The 23,079-nt window shown below is 40.7% G+C and overlaps 1 protein-coding gene across 1 annotated transcript; it reads right to left on the reverse strand.

The window, feature by feature from the left end:
* Positions 1-548: 548 nt before the first annotated feature.
* Positions 549-10,073, reverse strand: CDC23 (cell division cycle 23). Its single transcript, XM_057384299.1, has 16 exons — positions 9,932-10,073; positions 9,379-9,451; positions 8,340-8,477; positions 8,036-8,078; positions 7,574-7,679; positions 7,356-7,488; positions 6,000-6,177; positions 5,813-5,910; positions 5,501-5,582; positions 4,585-4,738; positions 4,336-4,455; positions 3,917-3,992; positions 3,574-3,635; positions 2,643-2,721; positions 2,425-2,544; positions 549-1,503 (listed from the first exon to the last, which is right to left on the reverse strand). Exons 1-16 carry the CDS (start codon positions 10,054-10,056, stop codon positions 1,333-1,335), a joined length of 1,758 nt encoding a protein of 585 aa, XP_057240282.1. The 5' UTR covers positions 10,057-10,073; the 3' UTR covers positions 549-1,332.
* Positions 10,074-23,079: the final 13,006 nt, after the last annotated feature.

Here is a 23,079-nt window from a genome sequence, read left to right on the forward strand (position 1 = left end):
AGCCACAATTTTTGGGATTGTGACCTTCCTTACCCTGGRGTCCACCTAGCCCATCCACGTCTTCCCAGCTTAGAGACAAGGACACTGTGTGGAAGGAACAGTATCAAATGCTTTGCACAATCCCAGGTAAATGACATGAGTCACTCTTCCCTTATCCACCAGTACAGTAACCCCTGCATAGAGGGCCACACAGTTTATCAAGAAGTTTGCTCCTACTGACAACAATTTTAAAAATGGTCTCATTGATACSCTCAGGTTCACATGGAATAATTAGGAGAGTGCTTGCAAAATACMTTAAGAGCCAGGTTTTTTGTTTAAAACTAAATGGTTCTTAAATGGATACTATGGAACATAAAACAAGACAGTAATTTCTAGAGATGCCCAGGACTAAGAACATGGGCTCCCTCTGCTCCATGCACACAATGTAAATGCATTGTACAGAGGGCCCAGGGCTGTGACCCACAGGTTTCCTCGACAACTACTCTCAMAAAACACAGGAAGCTATGGCTAAATGGGAACAGATTTTTAAATGCTTTTTCCTTAAGTAATACGATAGACATAGGGATAAGGCTGTAAATTTATAGGGGTGAACAAGGATACAAATTCTGAACCAAAGGCACAATTATCTTTTTTGCCTCCTTAACAAAATGATCCACCATAATTTGATTCCATTTGCTACAGCATAAATGAAAACTGCATCATAAAAAAGCCCAAGAACMTAACTTCACCATTATTTTTTTAATTGTGCTATCCTGACTACTTTTCTACTGAAAGCCAAAACTGTCCCTCAGATCTACAGGCAGAACATCAGTTAGTTTTACCTGTAGCTACTTGGGACTCCTCTGACATTTGTCAATCCTTCAGCATACCCATGGGACCTATCTCTAAGTGCCCATTCTGCTGCTTTAGGGAAACATCTGTGTAACAGTCTCTGATGGTGACAGCAGTGATACCATTAAGAGGTCATCCAAAGAAGTGAAAACCAGAGGTAATTTGGCAGAATAAAACTTAAAATATATTTTAACTCAAGCAGACAAGCTCTTCACCRTGCCTCAGTTAGTAGTCCTACTGTCTAGTAGGATGTGTCTGCCCTCTTGACTGGAATGACTTGGTGAGCAGAGTAGGTTCTCTCATTCTCAGCACAGGCACTTTCACATCAGGTGCCCCTTTGCCTGTTGGGGCCCATCCGTCTTCAGCTATGGGATCTGCTAACTCCTACCCTTCAGGTAAGGACAACAATAAAAGGAGGATGTTCCCTAGAAAGGAGTAAGTGGTTGCATGTCCCATTTGCAATGTCACATCCAATACAGAAGTTAGAAGTATCAGAATTGTTCATGGTGTTACAGAAGACAAATTGAGAGGGGAGACACGACGTGTGGGAGTGTTGTTGGCTGACAATGATGCAGGAAGGAAAAAGGGAGCAGCAACATCTGTGGATGATGTTTCTCCTTGATTGCGAAGCTGTAAGATCTGCCGCAGCAGGGCCTTTCCTTCTTCTCTAGTCTGAAATTAATTTGTAGAAAACAAAACAATACACCTATGAATGGGTGGTTTCTGAGTCAATTCAGTATGTAAGCAGTATAACTTACAGTCAKTTGTCATCCTGTAAGGCTACAAACTATAAAAGCCATTCTCAATTCTTTTGTCCTCTATTCTTTAAAAATGTTACAGTATGTCACTTTTTTGGTCTTAATATTTTCTCCTTTTACTCCTGACTGGTGTGTTTCTTGGATATTTCGGAGAGCAGAACCATCAACCACTCAAGCTGTCTAAATATTTCAGCAAAAARTAGATTGGAAAAACTTCAAATAACCTGAATTCAGGTAGTAGAGAGCTCCAGAGAGCTTTGTCAAGGATAGGCCAAACACCCTGCACTCACGATTAGTGTCTACCACTAGGCTAAACTTCTAAGTCCCAAACTGCCCACTTACAGATATATAACATCACAGAGTATGGAGCTGCACACAAAACCCAGGTACTGTTACATCTTCTATGCTGTCTACACACAGAAGATGAGAAAAAACRAGTTTAGAAGTACCATCCCTAGATAGTGTGTGGAAGTTTGTGACTATTCAACTATCTCCTCACCACAAGATTTTTAGCAGCATTAAGACTGCCATGTGAAGCTTCAAATTCCTTTTAGTGAATACCAATGAGATATGGTTCAATCTTACTTTCTACACCACATCCAATCTTACTTTCTACACCATATCCCATGATGATTTATCAACCATATCATGATTTATCAACCATACTCAGCATGAGTGATCAGGTATACACCACAACCACCGCTCAGGATGTGTGACCTGTACGGCAGACAGCTTTTGTTCCTTCATAAAACAATTCCTTCTACTCYGAGGGGAGGCAAGATCAAGGTCATAGATCCCTTAAGAAAGAAGCACCAAAGATTGTGCAGCTACTCACATCATTGAAGGCACAGCATTTCTGAGCACATGCTGAGGCTTCATCCCAAAGCTTACACTTGAAGTAGTACTGGGCCAGGTAACGGAATGCAGTGCTGACTTCCAGGTGCTCCACTACCTCCTACAGTGAGTGGGATAATAAACATCATCTGTAAGTGCTTTCCAAARTAGTTCTACTCCATGTTTACTTCTCCTTTTATTCCCAAGACATCATCTTACCCCACAGGAATAGATGTCCTGGATGTATTTGATGTAGCATTGAGCTGCCTGTTCAGATTCATTCAGCTGTTCGTGCAACCTAGAAAAGGAGAAAAGTGGGTCACGGAAACAAGACTGCACCATTGAAGACCTTTATCTATGAGAAAATACCTGCTCAACCTGACCTGGACTAAATTRAGGTCCTTCAGAATTTGCAGGACATGCAACATGTMCTATCCCTCATGGAAACAGATGATCCAGCTTGSWTTCATGCTGGCATGCAGGGAGGAGGTCAGATGGTGACTAGACAGGTAGTAGCGACAACCAAAGCAGGGATCTTTGTTTATTCTCTTGCATTTTAAACCTTTTAACAGACCTTTGCCATTCTACTTACTCGCTATTTCCTCCAGTGCTCCTTTTTCCTCTGCTACAGCCCAAATTTKTACAGCAGTTTCACTTTTCACTTACCCTTTTTCTTTCCCTTTGCTTTTCCCATTTTATATTACTTTTTCCCCGCCAAAAAAAAATTAGTGCTGATGTCACAATATTCACATTAGACTTTTCCAATGTCATAGCCATATACTAGAAAGGAAAAATTAAAGGAAACTACAATTTTGTAAATAATTTACCATCGTGAGCTGCTTTTAACTTGCAATACAACAAACAGAATTGCTACCACTGCCTGTTCAAACCACCTCAGGATTCAGAAGTCCTTTGCAACCCACATTATGCTGTCATTCTCTCTGGTTATCCTTTGATGGAAACAGRTATAAAGCTGGACACCAAAATTTGCAGTCACTACTGCCCTAAAGACACCAGTTCTTACACGGCTMCAAAAGTAATACTACTTAACAGCAATTCCACTTGTTTACACACAGTATGCTACCATTAGGCACCAAATGTGACTTGCACATAACACAACCCTGACAGTTCAGTGATGGTACATACTCACTTAGCAAGTTTCACAAGTGCCATTTTCTCCACATCGCCCACAGCGTAAGCTCTCCAATAGCACTGTCAAGAAAGGAAAGTCAGTCAAGCATGCCACAAAAATTACTCCAGCTCACTGACTCCAGCATGCAAGTCAGAACCAGAAAGATACAGGGTTTGTCAGTAAAAGGGACATGTATCTGTAGACAACTCCTTATTTATCAGCTGCTCTAGTTATACTGCAGCAGTACTTCCCCAATTATAACTTCCAGTGAGTTTAGGTAGCACTAGCTACATAATTTAGCTGCAACRATTTCACCCAGTGCTCTGGGAGACATCCTAAAGTCTTACAGATCAGTTCTCACCTTTTTAGCTTCAACCAAYTGATTGAGTTTCTCATAGCATTCCCCTAGAGCAACCAGCATACGAGAATCGTTTGGTCTGTAAAAGAGCAATTCCTTAAGGTAGTTTAAGGGACTGCCAGCTGATCTCARGGTGAGGTTGGGGTGGGGAGGTGGACAGTCAGGGGAAAACAAAATTTCACACCTGGCAGTCTGTCATCCTTTAGCATAAAAATCACTCATACTCCTGACCAGTGATTCTCAACATTTAACTCACAAAGCTTTTGCTAGCAGTTAACTCACACAACTAAAAGGATTTGGAACAGTGAGATGGCACATCACAAAGCATCCATTTTTTTCCTTCCCCAACTTAGTTCTTGCATGTAAATTCCTTAGCCAGTATCAACCATGTCAGAATGAAGACGGACARCTCTCAACTCTACCTGAGCTGGTGGGCCCGTCGGTAGTAGTAGAGACAGTAAAATGGCATTTTGAGGATTTCATAGGTTTGCCCCAAGCCATACCATGCTCTGTAGTCCCTTTTGTTCACTTCTATTGCATGTCTGTCAAAGAAAAGATTAACTAGTTAGAAGGGCTTGGTTTTTATCTGGACTAAGTCCAGCAAAACACTAAGAAGAAACAGATACCATTTCAGAAGCAAAACACCATTTTGTGCAGTACATGAGCAGTACCTATATGCCTGGATAGCTGCAGATGTGTTCTTCATTTCCATATACTCGTGTCCCATAAGTGTCCAGGCTCCCAGATAACGAGGATTCAGTTTCAAGGCCCTCTGGAAATAGAGTGCTGCTTTTTCATGCTGGGAACGCAAGCTATAATAATTTCCTAAAGCAAAAGTCACAATATTTAAATAAATTTTAAAAATCCACAACCAATCAACAAAAAACCCAACACCAATAGAGGCAGAAAAAAAAAGGATGTAATACATATTATCTGCTACCTCCTAACAAATTGATCACACATTGGAATTGTCRTCCCAGGGASGTGGCAGAGTCACTGTCCCTGGACATGTTTRAAACGACTGGATGTGRCACTCAGTGCCATGATTTASTTGATGAGGAGGTGTTGGGCCATAGGCTGGACTTGATGATCTTGAAGGTCTCTCCCAGCCTAGTTCATTCTGTGTGTGATTCTGTGTAATAAAGGGTCCTATTAAAGACTGTACTCATTCAAATCTTGAAAAACCTAATGGCACTCTGTTCAACAGTGTTCTGGTCAATCCTTTTCCAGCTGCACAAATCAACTTATGATTCCATCCCCTTGGAATGTKATGATCTAACAAATTAATTGCTAATCCTGACACACAATTATTTCCATTGGAGTTTGAAGACTACAGAGATTTATTTTCAGGTACATGGTAGTACATCCCTRATAATATAACAGCAGCTCTTTCAGACAGAAATGAGGGAAAAGGGTACTCTGTCATTTAGTCTGCTTTTCAGGCTGCCTGAATCCACATTCACCAAGTGGTGGTTTACATAGCCTTCCTGGCTGATCATTTCCATAAGCATTTCCAAGATTTCCTCACACAGCTTGGAGACAGCAAAATGAGATGTCAAAATAACATGTAAAAGAACTGGCTCTCACCAATTACACAGCAGGTCTCAACACGGTACTTGTCTATCTCACAGAGATTATGAGCTAGGTAGCTCAACTCAGGCTTCATGCTCTAGTGGAACAAAAGATTAAAATAATGAGAGAGAAATCACATTATGATTTGAAAGAAAACCTAAGCAGTTAGCAATGGTTAGCATACAGTGCATCTCTTCCAYAGAGTTGGGAAGCAGAAAGCCTGTATTCAGAAAGCCAGACCCTGCTCTGCACCAGCTGCTTTGCCAGTGTTCAACACACCTCCAACAAACACCRTCACTACGGACAGGCCACAGCAAGAGTGCTTACCCTTACATACAGCAAGTTGGAGAAAGTGTCCATGTTTTCTATCCTGTAAGGATCTTGTTTCCTTAGCTCATTAAAGATGGATAAGGCTTTGTCAATATCTGAAGAAAGAACAGCAGATGAGATACCAACAACTATAAATGCCAAGTTTGCTTTAAGAGAGTAATTTCTACTACTTATTGACACCGACCTCTTATATTGTGATAGGCAACGGCAATCTGAGAGATGATATAAGTGCTTTTGGAAAATCCTGCATCAATGAGACTCTGGTACTTCTGCAGAGCCTCCTCTATCAGCTGCAGCTCTGTATAGATGTGTGCAAGAAAGAACTCTTTCATCCATGTATCTGGCAAGGACAGGAACTTCAACTAGCAAGAATCAAAGAAGAGAAGAGATGACAATCAGAAGTATTCTATGAGCTACATGTGGCAAAAAATCCATTATCTTCCCTCCTATGACTTAGTAGATGGTCCTGAGGTAGTAGACTTTCCTGCAGTTGCTTTCTTAAACATAACACCAGCTACAAAAGAGCAGTATTAGGACTGAGAATCAGTATCAGGTTCCTCCACAGGACAGACTAAATAACTCCTGCAAAATGAGAATATTTAAACAGAAAAGGAGCACTAAGACATCCAGTCTAAAAAAGCAATATAGTATAGACCATATAATTCTACATAGTCACTCCCAATCTATTCTCATGACTGCTGAAATTGCWGAAGAATTGAAATAATTTGGTCAATCGGGGAAAAAAACTGTCTTCAAATGTGACATCATCCGGCTGTTGCTCCAGCCCTTGAATTCGGAAGTCCTTTGAAAGACTGCACTTTTTTTCTATGTTTGAACATCAATATCATTATCACTATTTTCAATTGACTGTGTGAACAGACTCAAGATAATACAATACAAAATGGACTCCCCATTTTCCACAAATTGGTAATGCTCTCTTCTGTGTCACTTGTACTATTTTAAATACTTCATCAGCCAGAATTTACTGAAGAATTCCAGGAATGSACTCAAATTCCATGCAGAAAGAAAAATAATCTATTTTGGTTTTATATCTAAGTTTGCTTCTTCGATACAATTCACTCCCTATGTGGCTTTGTACAGCACCATTTCAGCTTTGAAAGTAGCGATCCTATGCATCTTTTCAAACTATGAAATGTGCTCATAACTGAGGAACWAGCACCAGACTAAGAAAATATAAAAAAGGGAAGTCTTTTAAGAGGATGTCCTTCATGTGACAAAGTGATAACCCTGGTGAGGACTACTTCAAAATACATGAATTATACATTTCTTAAACCACTTTGTGGGTGAATAATAAGAAATTAGCCCTGCCTGTATAAAGGTTCTCAAGCTACAGCATGGCAAGCAATTGAAAATAAAGAGGATTTAACAGCACAATTTATAGCTTTGGAGTGCCCTGCCTGACAGTCTCACAGAATAAAGCAGTGGGCAACATCAATCTTGAGGCAACATAAACACCGGTTACTGAATCAGGCTAAACTCTGAAACTTGTTACCACATCTTGGTATCTCCMAAGTCTCACCATCTCTTTATCCGTAATCAAGTTGCAAAGTTCCAGCCAGGCTCCCCAATGCAAAGGCAGGACATGGGCAGCTTCAACAAACACATCGATTGCCTCTTTTACSAGGTCCAGCTTCCGCAGCACAACACCATACCTGTAAAAAAAGTTATCAGGTTGACAAGGATCATAAAACTCTGCRTATCCACATAAATATATAGAAAATGCATGCAGACACCTACAGATAAAGGCCAAATCCATCCAGTTCCTGWGCCTTGTGTTTCTTGCTGAGCTCAACTCTCAATTCACGTAGAGCTTCATTTTTCACCTGTCCTTTTTCCAGAGGTCCTGCATGAAAAGAAAGTCACACAGGTAGCTTTCAATAAGGAGTCTCACCACAGCAATGCAAAGTCTAGGATACATCCAGAATTATCACTGACATGACATGAAGGCTTCCCAGCCTGTGATTATTTTCCCCATTTWAAAGAAAATTGCTTAGTCTGGTCACCCAGTTTAAAATAAGATGTAATAGATGAGAATGTAATTAATCCAATGAATTGAAAGAGAATAAAAGAAATCATGTTACAGCACACTACTATCCAAAAAACTGAGGTGAAAGTCATAAGCCCAAGATGAGTTACATGAAGAGTCAATAGCAGAAGCTTTGTTATATTGTCATGTATTTCTTGACATCAGAGACTTACCCAAACTATCTACTGTCTCATCATCCTTCTTCTTTTCCCCTGACTGTGGAAAAGAGAGGAAATCCAAGATTATATTACAGTATGATATTTCCTATATTTGCTGCAGCACTTGCAGCAGTATGTAATCTGAGTTTCCACAGACATCACAGTTCTGAAAAGAACAGCCCTATCTTTCTTTCCCCTAACATAGAATTTGGACTTCAAGGTAGTCATTAGGAACAGAATAAGCAAAAAATGAGATATGCCAGGGAGGGGTAGGAAGCAGATGAATTGAGTGCTAGAAAGCAACTTTTTTCTACCTTACCAGATATCTGGAGTACATGTACAAGAAGTAAGCTTTCTGGCTCTTGCAGCCACGCAAAAAATAGGCAGCCCTGTCATATTCCTTGAGATCGAAGTAAGACTTGGCCAACGTGTAGGCATCCAAATCACGAGCATCCTCCTACGGGGACACACAGGGGTTTTAAGATGCAAGAAGCCCTTACGTACTTTAGGAAAATTGTGGTTACTAACACATCAATGAAATTGCTCCAAAAGCTAAAAATGTAGTTTAACCATCTTCAAAGATGGTTTGAGTACCATCATAAAAGTCCCTATACTCCCTCACATGATCCAGCCCGGGAGTTCTCAAATAACAAGTATAGACTATTAAGGAACATTGAAAATAAACTGTGAGATTGCAGAAAAAAATTGTGGCAAGCTGCCAGAAGTAAGTCAGGAATTAACTGTTCAATGGATATGGAGGACCATAAACAAGAAACCCACTTGGGAATTGCATATAAAAGAATATTAACYTGCTAACATACGAGGGAATATTTCTTTGGTAATTATACATTGAAATGCATTTATGGCACGTTACACTTCTACAATATACTAGCACAGGTACACACTTATGAGTTCAACTGTATTTCTACAGAGGTGGGGATGGAGACACAAAACTTGTATCTCTTGTGTCCTAAGGAGCACAAGTGCAAGGGCATAACATAATTCGTATTAAAATAAATTTTAACCTTAGTAAAGAGCAATGAAGTACCATGCGTGTGATTTCAAATTTGGTTTATACAGCACTTCATTTAGAACACAGCAACAGATAATGCATTCRTCTGAGAGAGTACATTCAGCTCTGTCACCCCACTGAGATGATCCTTTTCATTAAACACACAGTGGAAACGAAGTTCCTAGCATTATGGCAGGATTGGCAGTCAACGAACACTCGCACCTTTGGGATGTGGGAGATTGCAACCATATATTTTTCTCCATAGTCAAGATTAAATAGCCACCCCAGAAGCACCGTCTCCTGGAGCTCACAGSCACTTTTCCCCAAGCACAGCCTGAGCCCATACCTCGGTGAGCACGGGGGGCGGCGGCAGCTCGCTCAGTGGCAGTGGCTCCAGGGCGAACGCAAGTTCAGCAGCCCTGAGGGAGAGAGAACAATCSAATAAATACATCATCAAGGTTGGTGCAGACTTTTAAGATCGTCAAGTCCAACCGTCAGCCCAGCACTACCACTGTAATCYCTAATCCACATCACTSAGTCCCAGAGGCAGACAATTCTTAAGCACCTCCAGGGCTTGTGACTGCACCACCACCTCTCTAGGAAACCTACTCCAACGCSTAAWCACCCGAACAGTGAAAAAAAAWTCTAGTATCTTASTGAAYCTCCCCTGTCTCTAGGCCATTTCCTCTGGTCCTCTCCCTGCAGGCACGGCAGAAGAGAYYGGCCCCCACCTCACTGCAACCTCTCAGAKAGTTGTAGAGAACGATGAGGTACCCCCGAGCCTCCTCTTCTCGAGACTAAATAAACGTAGTTCTGTCCCGTCTTCCCTCCCGGCACAGAAAATGTTAGCGCGGGGCCCACCGAGCTGGGGCCCGGCGCACAGTGCCCGGCCCGCTTACCACTTTCCGCTGTGCTGCAGCCCGCGCTCGCGGCTCCGCTCCGCCACGCTCAGCAGTTGTTTCTTGATCTCCCGCAAATCCGAGAAGTCGGCGCCGCYCGGCGCTGCTGCCATTACCGCCGCCATCGCGCCAGCCTGGCCAATCACAGCCCCGCCCTACGGCCCGGCCAATCACAGCCCGCGAGCTGCGCGCCCGCCCACCGGGCCGACCAATCATAGCCCCGCGCGTTGCGTGCTCCCGCCCCATACGGGGCCTCCTCCATGGGCGAGGGCGAGCGGTGTGCCGGCCAATCACAGGAGCCTTGCCCTCTGATTGCGGCCAATCACAGGAGCCTTGCCCTCTGATTGCGGCCAATCACAGGAGCCTTGCCCTCTGATTGCGGCCAATCACAGGAGCCTTGCGCTCTGATTGCGGCCAATCACAGGAGCCTTGCGCTCTGATTGGCTAGCTGCGGCGGCACGCGCTGGCCGCGCGGGGGTGCCCGTGAGGGGCCGGAGGGCGCGGCCGCTGCACCGTGCGGGGCTCCCGCAGCGGGGAAAAAACAACCGCGCTCTTGGGACTGGTCAGTTGTTAGCTGACAGCGGAAATAGCGCTCATTGTGTGCCACCCAGCCCTCCGCTTCTGGTCTTCAAGACGAGCTGGTTGTTTGCCAAGGAGGTATTTTAATTTGTCTGTATATTGGTAGCCACTCCTCATTTAGTATAGTTTCAGAATTTTTACTCACATACTGCTACTTCCTATGCTAAAAATCGTAATTGAAAACATTAAGTAAAATCAATCGGTGTTTGATTCTAACAAGTACAGAAATTGAAGTACTTGTTTTGGGATCATTGTGCTCCTCAACCTTTTAAACTTTTCTAGAAAAGTAACAATACCTGTTTGGTCATCCTAGGATAARAATGTCAACTTTAATTCTCACTTTTCAATGAGAAATAAATAAAATTSTTTTTGTATGCCATTTGCAAGTWGCACTTTTTGATTTTTTTTGTTTCTAATGGTAAGGGCAATAAATTTTCTGTAGCATGAAAGTGTCCTTCATAATCACTTYTATTGCAGAAGTGACTTGAGCCAGAGGACACAGTGTTTGAACTGGGAACAAGTTCACTCCTGATGAAAGGTGTGTCACTGTCAAGCATGGTGTCATCGTAATTGWTTTGTATTTTATTGTGTGAAAAGTTTGTTGGTTTTTTTTTTCTAAATTTTGTTGTTGTTGCTGTGGTTTTAGATGAGCGGTGAATGTCACTAATTGTTACACCAGCTCCAGTATAGAGCCTAGGGCTACCACTAGCTTTCACTTTGTTAATGATTACACTATGAAAATTTAAAGGTTGTGACTGTGTAGATCTGGAACCATTTCATCTAGAGCAACCTGCTGAAATTAAGGTTCTACAAATGTTTACAGAGACAGGAATAGCCCAGTTAATTGTTGAAGTGGGAGATGATGAATTATTTATAGTCTTCCATGGTCCTTCAAATAGACAAAGCAAATTAGTCCATTATTTGAAGTATAATTTTCATATTACATGGGGTTTTCCCTCTCTTAATTTTAGCCAAATACATTGCAAGTTCACTTGTAACTTTGACAGAAAATACTTCTATTACTCTGCAAGACCATATATCCAAAATGKMAATAAAACATYTGYTCTTGTCATTATTACTATACAGATGWGTCTAGTCAACACAATGCCTGACTCATATCTTATTCCCTCTCTTGTGCCCTATCCCAGAACAMTTATGAAAAGAGCTACAGATTTCTTTTTTACTGATAAATTTTTGTTGTACCTTCAGTCTCTTTTATGTTCTCCATATGCAGGGATCAGTTGTTAGTAYTCCTTGCTCCTAAACTTTGTATTTTGTATTTGTTTGATAATGACATTGGTTTGTTAGTTGGACTCAATGATCTTGGAACACTTATCCAACCTAAATCATTCTTTGATTCTCTGCGGTTTTAATTTAAGGATATTCAGTTTTTAGATGATTACAAAGAGTGATTTTTTAAAATGAATTTGTGTGTGTGTATGTGTGTGTCTGAGGTCTATAAAGTCTCTTTATCTCCAGCTTGGGGCCTACTGGGTATCACGTGCAGTTTTCCTGCTGGAAACTGTGCCAATATACTTGAAGTGAGATTTCAATACGAAATATGGAACATTCTGCAAAAACGCACCAAGTACTACTTACTGGTCTTGTTGAAATCGAGGCCAAATACCCTTTGTTCCTAGTGYGTGAGTTGTGGGCAGCTGTGATCCAGCTGTTTGTGTGACATCTCCTCTGGAAGGACAGCGTCTCTGGCAGCTGAACATAGGGAGGTGTTCAGTGAGAAAACTCATTTACTCGTTGGTACCTAAGCAGACAGATTTGAGTGTGTGAATCGCTGTCCGTGGAGCAGTGCATCGGCTGCCGGATCAGCATTTGTGATTCCAGCTGCTCAGCAGGRGATGGCGCTTTGGGCTCGCAAATCGGCAAGAAGCGCTGTGACCGGAAAGTTCGTGTTGGCTGAGTTCAGCAATTCAATTGCACAAGACTTGCTTCATAATGAGAACTCGTAATTCTTCCTGTCATTCAATTCTGTGATAGAGGGGTCTGAAGTGATACCCGAGGCTGGCTTTTAGAGCCAGGAGACTAATTAAATCCTCTGTGGATGAAAACAGATAGTATCTTGGGGAAATACAGATTAACTGAGCAGTACTAACTGGGTGCTCTTGGAAAAGAGGAACTTGTGCCCCATGTTATTGCACAGCTGCCTGCATGACTTTGTCTCTAGTCCCTCACAGAAGTATGTTGACAAAACCAATGAAGGTCAGTGATGGGAGGGTGGCAATTGTGTCCATCATACCAACGGGTTGTGTGGGTGCTTTGAAAGGAATTTTTTTTCTAAGTTAAAATGTTCAAATGTACAGCTAATGATGAATGAAATCCCATGTATGTGGCCTTTACCMAGTGAAGTGTCTTGCCAATACAGTGAGTTTCATATGTTGACTTAGAGAAAAYTCTGCTTTACCTGAATGGAACTTCTTTATTATGATGCTGTAAAAGTTTTTTTAAAACTTGTTTAAAGATCAGCTGTGGTTACAGTTTTCTGTATAATTTTACATTGAKACATTGATGTAATAAGAATTTCTTTTCTGCTACTGGTTGTGTTTTCCATTTAGCATAGTTAATCAAACTCACCRTTTTGCTTTTTGTAGTCTGCTGGGGCACCATTAATGTTAAAACTTGGAAACCATGTGACCCTAAAGTATGAGGGAAACCATTTATATGTGATTTACATTGAGACAAAASAATAAATTCTCACCAACTGTGAATAGTTTCAGAGGTAGGAGATTGCTTGTCCCAAATGTAAAACGTTATCCAGAGATTTGTATCAGCTCTGTGACACAATTAAGGAGTTCAGTACTTACATTTGTTTAAAGGGACTCTTGTCAAACTTCTAATCCCATGCAGRCAAGTTTTTCTTTCCAATGTCTTTTATATTTCTTCTTTCTAGCAGTTAGTGAGTTCTTTCTAACAGAAATGAGGGTTTTATATCTGCTTAGACTGTGGGAGTTTGCTATGTTAGCAGTGACCTGGCATAGGCCAGAAGTTATCAATGATTATTAATTGACAGTGGAAACTTTAGCCTGTGTCTAGTTACTCTACTCCTTTGAACTCCCGATGTAGTGCTTCGAGAGTACAGTACTGGAGAGAAGGGGCAGAGCCATTGTTAGAGCATTTATGATTTCAATAAGCTCTTTGCAGTTCTCCTTGCCACACCAATCTTTTCTTCAGATTGAATGTTAAAATGCAGAAGTGGGGTGAGAGGTACAGAAATGTTTAAATAACTCAAAGTTTACAGGTTGTAAATTTCAGGTAGAGAATTTCACAGCGCTGCTAGACCCCCACAGGCCTCTGCACATAGCTACAACAATCTCTRAGATTTGTCCTTTTGATCCATAATCACAGACTGCTAGCTTCATGCAACAAAAAGTATTTCTGTTYCAAAGGAAGCCCTGAATTTTCTTGTGCGGCATGCAATGTAGAATAATGGAAAAAAGTGTATTAAAATAATGTAGCAGAGCACTGATGGTTATTTCTGTTGGTGGTGCTATGAAATGGTGGTGCTGAAACAACAATGTCAGAAGGTAGTGACAGGTGTGAGTGTAAAGTAAATTGTCTTTTCTGGAAGCAAGGAGACAGAAAGCTATATTGTGACATAAAAGATAATGTAAGAAAGTTAGAATTGTTCATTTATGGTATGTACAAAGCTGAGAGGGGAAACATTTTGAAGCTGAATAATGCACTGAGGTGCAGTTGGGAAATCCTAACTTCCAGCACTAATAATTTAATTGACATCTGAAATAACTTCTCTGTGATCCAGCATAYAGCTGTTCCTCTGTCTGTATCTACTGCTTTCCTGCTTCAAACCTGAATTCCAGGAAATCCGCCTATGACTCAATATAGCATTATGATATCAGAAGTAGGCTGTTGTACAGTAATGTCGTTTTCCCCCTCTCTCTTGTTGAGATCTGAATTGTTTTCTCGGGAGGTTAATTGAGATCAAGTGACATAAAATGCCTCTAAGGGCTGTGGAGTAATGCAGCATAAGTGTTTACGCCGCTTGAATCACTTCTCCATATCTGAGAAATTCATTGAGTCATGCCATATGTTTTCTGGTTTTGAGAGATTTTATTTAATTGCAGCTTTTGATGAGCTTGAAACATTTAGGCGTGCGTGTTTAGCCCACGTGCTCTGAGGAAATCAGCACACACCATTTGCTTAGCATATTGTCCATAAGACCTCTGGATATCACAGTGAGATTGTAAAGGATCATACAGATGCTTAGAATGCTGTTACTCAAGAACCTTCAAATTGTTGGTAAACTGCAYTTCCTGATTTAATGGAGAATGGACATGCTCCTTTTTCAGGAGACCGAGAAATTTGTTTTAACCAGTGGTCAAGATTATGATTAGGCAGAATTGTAGGTACTAGATTAATTTGGGTTGCATTTAGTCTGCTGCTATGCATCCTAGAAGTCTTGGAGGAGAAGGGCATCTGCCGACARTACAGGGGGGTAGTGATCATTTTTGCCATGTGCACAGTTGGAATCGGCAATCAATGAGCAGCCCGGGCAGTGCTGACATCCTGCAGCCTGTGGTTGCACTGGCCCTGCTGTCTGACACAAGTGTACGGTATTGGTCCTACACCTTTCATCCTGCCTTCRGTGCTAATGACTGTATATCTAGGCAGTAATGAAAAACTAATTTGGCTTTTTCCTGTGGTCACTGAAGGCAAAAGTGAGGGAAGTGAATTTGGGAAAGCAGGATTGACCCTTCCCTTATTGGTGAAAACTTATGCTGGAATAAATAAAAATTATTGCTATGCAATGATTTTTTTTTTCCCTACTCTCCCTCCAGAAACTGTGCATGGATGTAAAATAGTGCAGCTGGTTAAAAAAAGAAAGTGAAAAAGCTGCTGGTAGTTTCTTTGTGTGTGAGCTTTGTTACTGAGCATATCAGAACAGATTTCTAATGTCAGGAAATGTCGAAGTTTTTTCTGAAAATCCTTATTTATATTTGGTTTGTCCTGTCACTTTTCCCTCCTTCTTCAGCTGGTGATAAAATTAATTTTAATTAACTTTTTGGTATAGTTGTGATGACTCCTGAAATTTTACCAGTTCTTKTAGAACATAATGATTTGTAAGCCTTGCTCAAGTGAAGAATTTCTGAGGACATGGTGTATATCCAAGTAAATGTGAGTGCTAGGTTACAATGCTTTTTCAACCTGTGTTAATTAGATTTAAATTGCTAGCTCGTTAACTGAGGTGTASTGTTTTGGATGTAAGATAAAGTAGTGCACATGTAGACTTCTACCATGTTGCTGCAGAAGTGTTTTCTGTTGTCACTGGATCTGATRCAAGTGCAGGATTTATTTCCTTGGTGTATCAGTGTATCATATTAGACATCCCGAGGAAATAAGGTTAAGTATTACTGAGGTATGTTCTGCACATAATTGATTTTACTTTCTTTATTTGAGAGTGATGCTGTTCTGAAACAGAATTTATTGTATTTAAATTGTCTGGTGCTAGCTGCATTATGATGRATTAGAAAGCCCAAAGAACCCAATAGTCACTTCTGTGACAGCTTGTTTCCTATGAATTTTCCACAGATCAACAGAAATTGAGGTAATAAAGACTTCCAGTTTAACTTTGATACAGAATGTCAGTGAACTGAATGTTCAGTGTTACCTCTGGCCATTGAAGTACTTTTATATTTTCTGTAATTCATGCTTTTAAACTGTTTCTGAGAGAGTTTTGTGAATTTTGTCTAGATGCCCAGTATCTGTAATCTGACATTATAATTTGTGTTGAAGTTGAATACTTTTGCACAAGCAGTTACCAGTTTCAAGAAGGCTTTTGGTAAAAGACACTGAAATATAGAGGCAAACTTCGTGTCTTGTGTCTTGAAAGAATGGAGACTTGGGAAGAGAAAACAGAAGAGGAAAGTTGTCAATCATCATCCTCCTTTTTGTGCTCAAGTGAAATGTGAGAATTTAAACTATATAATAAGGTCTTGAAATAAACTCCTCGAATGGGAATTTATAGAAGTAGAGATGCATGTATTTTAAGAATATAGGTCTTGAAACACCCTTTGAAACAATAAAAAGTTAACAAAAGCATTAATATTTTAGAGAGTTCTTAGGAGGAGGGCAGTTGGGGGGGAGATATTAAGACTTTTGTTTGGGGTTTTTTTAAATGTTATGCCATTCAGAATTTGTGGRAAAGACATCACATTCAAATCACCTATCATATTCACTTACATTTATGGCTAARTCCTTTGCAGGACTGTGTTCTGTTAAGAATCCCTTTCTTTTGTGWCACTTGAGCTTCTCAAGGTATACAAAATGGAGCATCAGAAGTTATTTTTGGTCACTTCCTTTGACAAAATGCTAGTGTATAGGTGGGCTGACGCAGTGAAATCTCTTAAAATCAGACCTGCAGTTTCCAAATCAGTGGGACAAGGCACTTTTCTTTAAACTGTCCTCCCATTGAGCCATGTCATGGCCAGAAGGGAGATAGGASACCAGAACTGTGCTCGTGTCTTTGTCTCTCCCAGAACTTTTACRATTGAGTTGTAGAAACCATATGGTCAAAATTGGTTTGCCCTCTATAATAAAAGGGGCACGTCTCAGAATTCCCTTCTTTCTGAAGGAATCTCTACTTCCAAGATAATCAAAAGTTTTCCAGGACATTGGGCACATCTGCTCCAAATGTACACGCTGTTTCTCATGTGTAGTTAGAATTCCAGAATTCACTTTTATTTCTGATTCTTGTGTTCTGTAATATCTCTGATAATGTATTTCTCTGTCTGCTATAATGTTCCATGCTGTCCTTCTTACCCATCTAGACAATAATAAKGAAAATTCCATGTCACTGATTTTGTTTGTCTTACAGATGCTGGTTTCCTTTAGCACATGATATTGTAACTGTTCTTGTCAGATCATACTGCCAGTCAGTACTAGCTGCAGTACTGCCTGTTCCTAGTCAGTTATGGAATTYAAATTTATGTCAGAAAATATTTAAACTAAATATTCTGTGGCATCTTAGATATAGTTAATATTAGTTTCTATTCTGCTTGGAATGTCAAATCCCTAGATTGTACACATCTGTGTAATGTGAACATGATTCTTGTTTCTTTCAGTACTGTCCTGTAGATCTGCTTGTTTCTGATCTTGTTAGATAAAACATATCAGAGGAAAGATTTGACTTTGTTTTACAACATCCACTCTACTGTGCAGAAATTTGTAGTGTGACTGGTGTATGCTGCCTTTAAAACAAAATTCAACACACAAAAAAAACTTCCTAGTTAGGGGACCAAGACAGTGTTGCAATTTTACTTGGGAGTAGRCAGAATGGGAAGTGGTTTCAATTTTTGTCATGAGAAGTGTATACTGCAATGTGTAATGTTGCCGTGTTCAATCTCATACTAGTTACGGTGTCCTCAATTGAGTATTTTACATTTTCTGATTTCAATTTAGATTTGTATTCTCTCCAGRGGTGTTAAATACGGGGTAAAAACTCTCAGTCTGGTGTGACTGATGGGTTCTTGMGTAATGAAACCTGGGACTGAAATGGCAAAAAGGGGTGGATCTGCTGTTGCTGGTATGGGGACTGCTGAGTTTTACAGGATGGAGCAGCTGTATGTAAAGATGCATTTCAGACACTCTTAAGATAACTGTGAAAATAATACYCTTAATACATGTTGGAAAACCAGTGAGGTTTTAATAGAAGTAAATGKGGCTTCACCAGTCTGTGTATTGCCAGTCCCATCTGGGAAGGCATCTACATTAATCTGACATCTTGTTTAGCACTGATAACACTAGAGAGTCCAATTAAAGTATTTCAAGAAGACATCCCCATACAAGACTACACTGATTGTCCACTAATGTGTATTGAATTTTAGCTAAATACAGCCCCGGGTGCTGTGCTGGAAAGCAGGGAAGCTTGCTATTCRAACTCCTAATTCCTTTTATATTGATTTGGCTGCTAATGATATAACCTTCTACTCTAATTAACTGACATCTGCATTAGGCTGAAAAAGAGCCTCCTGCTTGAAGCTGTCCTCTTGTTATGAAATGTGTCCTTTTGTTATGTTAGATTTTGCCTGGATTATCTCAATCTGTGCAAAATAGACCATCRAAATGATTGACTTTCCTTTTAAATACCTTGTGAAGCAAATTTATCTTTCTGCTGTCTCCATTTCTGCCAGGTTTTTCCAGGGCTTACATTGCTGGGAAGCCTGTCCAGGGCTGCTTCACTGACTGGTGCTTTTCTAAACCTTCCTTCCCTGTGGACTATTACCTCCTTTGACTGATTGGAGGCTGCCAAGAAAGGTGTAAATTGAGATAAAGAGGAAGACCTGAGGATAAWTGGGTCACTTTGTATGGTTTAGGTTATGAAACAACCGTGAGATGTAAAGGACTTAAATCAAGCTAAAAACATTGCTAGACTGGAATGGGCAATCTGCTTGTGARACCATGCTGCCAAAATTACAAACCACCTGYTCTCATTTTGGGAAATTTTGATTTCTACATACAAAAAAATAAAATGCCAGTTTTCTTATATGATTTAATAAGTTAAAGACACTAGTCTGCAGAAGTTCATTATGAGCAGCTGTTTGGGTTCATTATGTGTGCTATTGCCACATATGCRTTTGTCCATTTACTTTGGGAGAAGGTTGGGAGTCTCAGAAAAAATAGTGTGAACTCAGGTATCTCTTACATTTTTACCTCTGTAGAAGCTTCAAACTCAGTGACAGGTGCTGCAGTATGAACTGAAAACTGAGTGGCAGATCCTAGAGGATCATGATCAGTGGCACRGGGTCTAGTTGGAAGTCTGTCAYTAGTGGTGTCCCTCAAAGTAGTGTATTGGGCCCAGGGCTGTTTAACTARTTCATCAATGACTTGGATGAGGGGGTAGTTGCCTACTCGGCAGGTTTGCTGATGATACAAAACTGGGAGGAATGGCTGATACCTCTAAAGAGTAGTGGAGCCCTTCAAGGGGACCCTGACCACTTGCAGAGATGAGCAGAAAAAATCCTTAAATTCAACAAGGGCAAATGCAGGGTCCTGCACCTGGAGAGGAATAACTGCAAGCACTGGTGCAGGCTGGGGGTGGCCTGCTGGACAGCAGCGCTGCAGAGAAGGACCTGCTGGACATCAAAATGTCACTGAACCAGCAGCATGCCCTGGTGTCCAAGAAGGCCAGTGGGATCCTGGGATGCATTAGAAAGAGCATCGCCAGCAGATCAGGGGAGGTGATCCTGCCCTTCTGTTGAACCCCGGTGAGGCCACATCTGAAGTGCTGTGTCCAGTTCTGGGCTCCTCRGTACAAGAGAGACATGGAGCTCCTGGAGTGGGTCCAGCCGAAGGCTGTGCAGATGATGAAGGGAGTGGAGCATCCCTCCTATGAGGAAAGGCTGAGGGAGCAGGGCCTGCTCAGACCAGCAAAGTGGCAACAGAGCTTCTGTTGTGATACCACTGCAGCTCCCAGTTGGGAGAAGAATAGCCATTGGCTGTGTAGTGTATTTGTGGAATTGGATTCCTCATACATTAAAATCTATCTTTGTACAAGAACGGATTGAAATTGAGAAAAAAAGAAAGATGGAAAATCTCTTAGCTGACTTCTGCTAGAACTATTGTAACAGATGCACATACTCTGGAATGATGGATGTGAAATCCAAAGAACTTGAGACTAGAAGAATTAGCTGCTAATCTCCCATTTCTACAGAAAGACTGAGCAATTCCTGTTTTGTAGCCCTGAAAACATAATAAAGTAATAATAAAACCCTGGGGATCACTGAAAAAACAAGCTTCTTAGAGTCACTAGCACTTAGCAAAATTGACTTCAGTTAATCAAAAGATTCTTCAGAGAGAGGGGRAAAAAAAAGAAAGAGAAAAAGCTGATGGTTTGGAAAGCTGGAGAGCAAGTAACTGAGTGCAGTAAAGAACAGTTAAAGAAATTTCAGTTTCTTGCAGTGAGGCTCAGTGACCTATAATATGACTCTCTAATAGGCAAACTTATATAGAAAATAAAGTGGGGAAAAATGGTGAAAGGGAGAAGAGTGCAGTGGCACTTTGCTCACCCTGTGTGGACAYAGAACCATTGACCACAACTCTCTGGTTGCATCYATCCASCCAATTCCTTATCCACCAATTAGTCCACCCTTCAAACCTGTATCTCTTCAATTTGGAGATAAGAATATCATGTGATATACTAATTAATTTTAATTCAGCCATATTATCAGTAGAACATTTCTCAATCTTTCTACATTTATCTCTGTGTATAGATAATCTTCTGTGTTCTCAGGCTCACTAGGAATTCTGCTTGTAAAGTTCTTCTAGAGGGTCCAGTCCATACCTCTTAACTCTTGAAGCGTCTCATGGTATGAATTCTGTGATTCTGGCCATACAGTAAAGCAAAGGCAAAGATGCTTTTCTCTGCACCAGGATAAGTGATTTGAGTGTTGCTTAATAAATTTTGTCATCTGGTGGGGCAAGGAACAGCTGAATTACATGYCTTACAGTAAAACAGATGAGACCGGTGAGAAGAAAGATGAGGCAAAAATCACACAATTATTTTGTGCTAGCTTAATGTCTGTTTGTTCTGCCCAAAGGTAAAGACATAGTTATCAGCGCCATTTATCAGGTACACCATTTTAGTATAAACTTGTTTTAAAAAGGGTAGAACCCCTTTGTCATTTTGATTAGACAGTACCCATTGATTCCAAGTGAGCCTTCATTTTCTAATTATTTAGTACATAATGTCATTAAACATCTTTGAGTGGACAGGATTGCTCTAAAAGCTTTAGTTCCAGAGCTCTAATATTAGGCTTTTGGCATTCATCCCTGTGTGTGAAAAGCAGTCCGTTTGTTTACCAGGAATTTAGATTCCCATTACTGGGGGAATTAGCAGCAAGCTATTAGTCTGATTCAAGCACTTAACAATTGCTGATCATCTCCTCCTAGCTTGGGGATAATGGAGGTGATCAGCTGTAAATGGAAAATATGTAGGGCTATGTTCATGCAGGCACTTGGAGAAAGTGCAGCATCCCCTGACCTCTTCTAACCCTGGGGTTTGCAAGAAACCCAAACACCAAGTCACTTCCTGGAGGAGGGCTAATCACCTATCAGAAGAGCTTCCATTAGAGACTAACCAAGCTCAGCCTCAACCGACCCTGCCTCAAATGAAAAAAGGTTCAGCCACAAAGTCCCTGGGGTAGAAGCGATTAGCCTCTGATTGTATTTAGCAAGATGTGTTTCARTGGGGGAAGCAGCTGTGGAATAGCTGTGGGTTGTGACTCCATAGCAGTGCTGGAGGATCCTGTGGAGCTCAGCAGTGCTGGTTGGCTTCCTCTTTCTACACTATTGTCCCCAAAACCTTTGCCTGGTTCATGGACACCTCAAAGATTACTCTGACAATTCTCCTTTTCATTCTTGTGTAAAGTTTCCTATAATTTTGGCAAATAGAGTGACATGATTTTAAAAATGTATTGAAAAAGACATTTTAAATTCTTTATAGATGCTGAAYCTGTAGCACTTTCCTGTTAACTTCAAGTTACCTTTTATTGTCAGCAGATGTTAAGAGGTGTGCCAGGGGTCTGTAGCCAGGAATCACTGTTGGAAACAAAGTGCTTTATCTTTTCCTCATCTGCAATAACATATTGTTCCCCATTCTGAAAGGAAAACTGCAGCCACTTGATTCTTACTAAAACATAGGCATTTCTTGGAGGCAGTGGGAATGATGTGAATGAGTCAAGGACACTAATTTTGGACTTCAGAATCCAAGGCTTGTCTCTGGCATCACCTTGCTTAAGACCTCGGGTAAGAAATGTGTATTGCTTTTCCCACTTGTCACAAGAAACCACTTACCTAACAGTTGGCTGAGCTCACTGCTGGAGGACTATATGAATGCCCTTTGTAAATGTTAAATTAGATCATGTTAAGGGATCTAAGGCTCTATCAGAGTTCTAGAAGCCACATCTGAAGTACYTGACAATGAGTGATATCCGTAAAAGTTGTCAAGACTGCTTTGTAAGAGATTCTAGCTCTGTCTGTTCTTTGCATTTCTTTCCCATAATTCCTCCAGTAGTGGAGACGAGTGTCTTCTAAGACATGCAAAGGAAGGCAGGAGAGTTTTCTAGAGTTGCAAGATAAATTTTATTAGTCAGACCTCACATCATTTTACTCTCTAAAAAATAATCTACATTATAGTAACTAGAAGGTTCTCTCCTCTTATATGCTTGCTGAAAGGTCATTGTTAAGACTGTCTGGATAGAGAATTTTTATTGGATTATTTCTGTATTTTGTGRATTATCTTTTCTGAGACCACAGGTGCCCACAGGATGGTGTATTCTGCTTTCCAGGAGCAGAAGCTGATGGGGGGGGGAGTTGTAAATGGCCCTGTTGTATAGTTAGTAAGCTGTTCTGAATGAATTTCGGAAATGTGCCAGTCTTGGAATGTTGGTGGTGCTAACAGAACTGAATTGATACTGATACTGGCATTACATTTCTAGTAGCAGTTATTTGTGCATGCATATATGATGTGTAGATGAAAATTGATATTTGGAGATCAGGTATTAAAAAAATCTAAGTGAAAATGGTTTTGTACTCACAGC

Source organism: Malurus melanocephalus, unplaced genomic scaffold, assembly GCF_030028575.1.
Source record: "Malurus melanocephalus ecotype Western Australia unplaced genomic scaffold, MMel_1.1 scaffold_696, whole genome shotgun sequence".
Taxonomy (NCBI): domain Eukaryota; kingdom Metazoa; phylum Chordata; class Aves; order Passeriformes; family Maluridae; genus Malurus; species Malurus melanocephalus.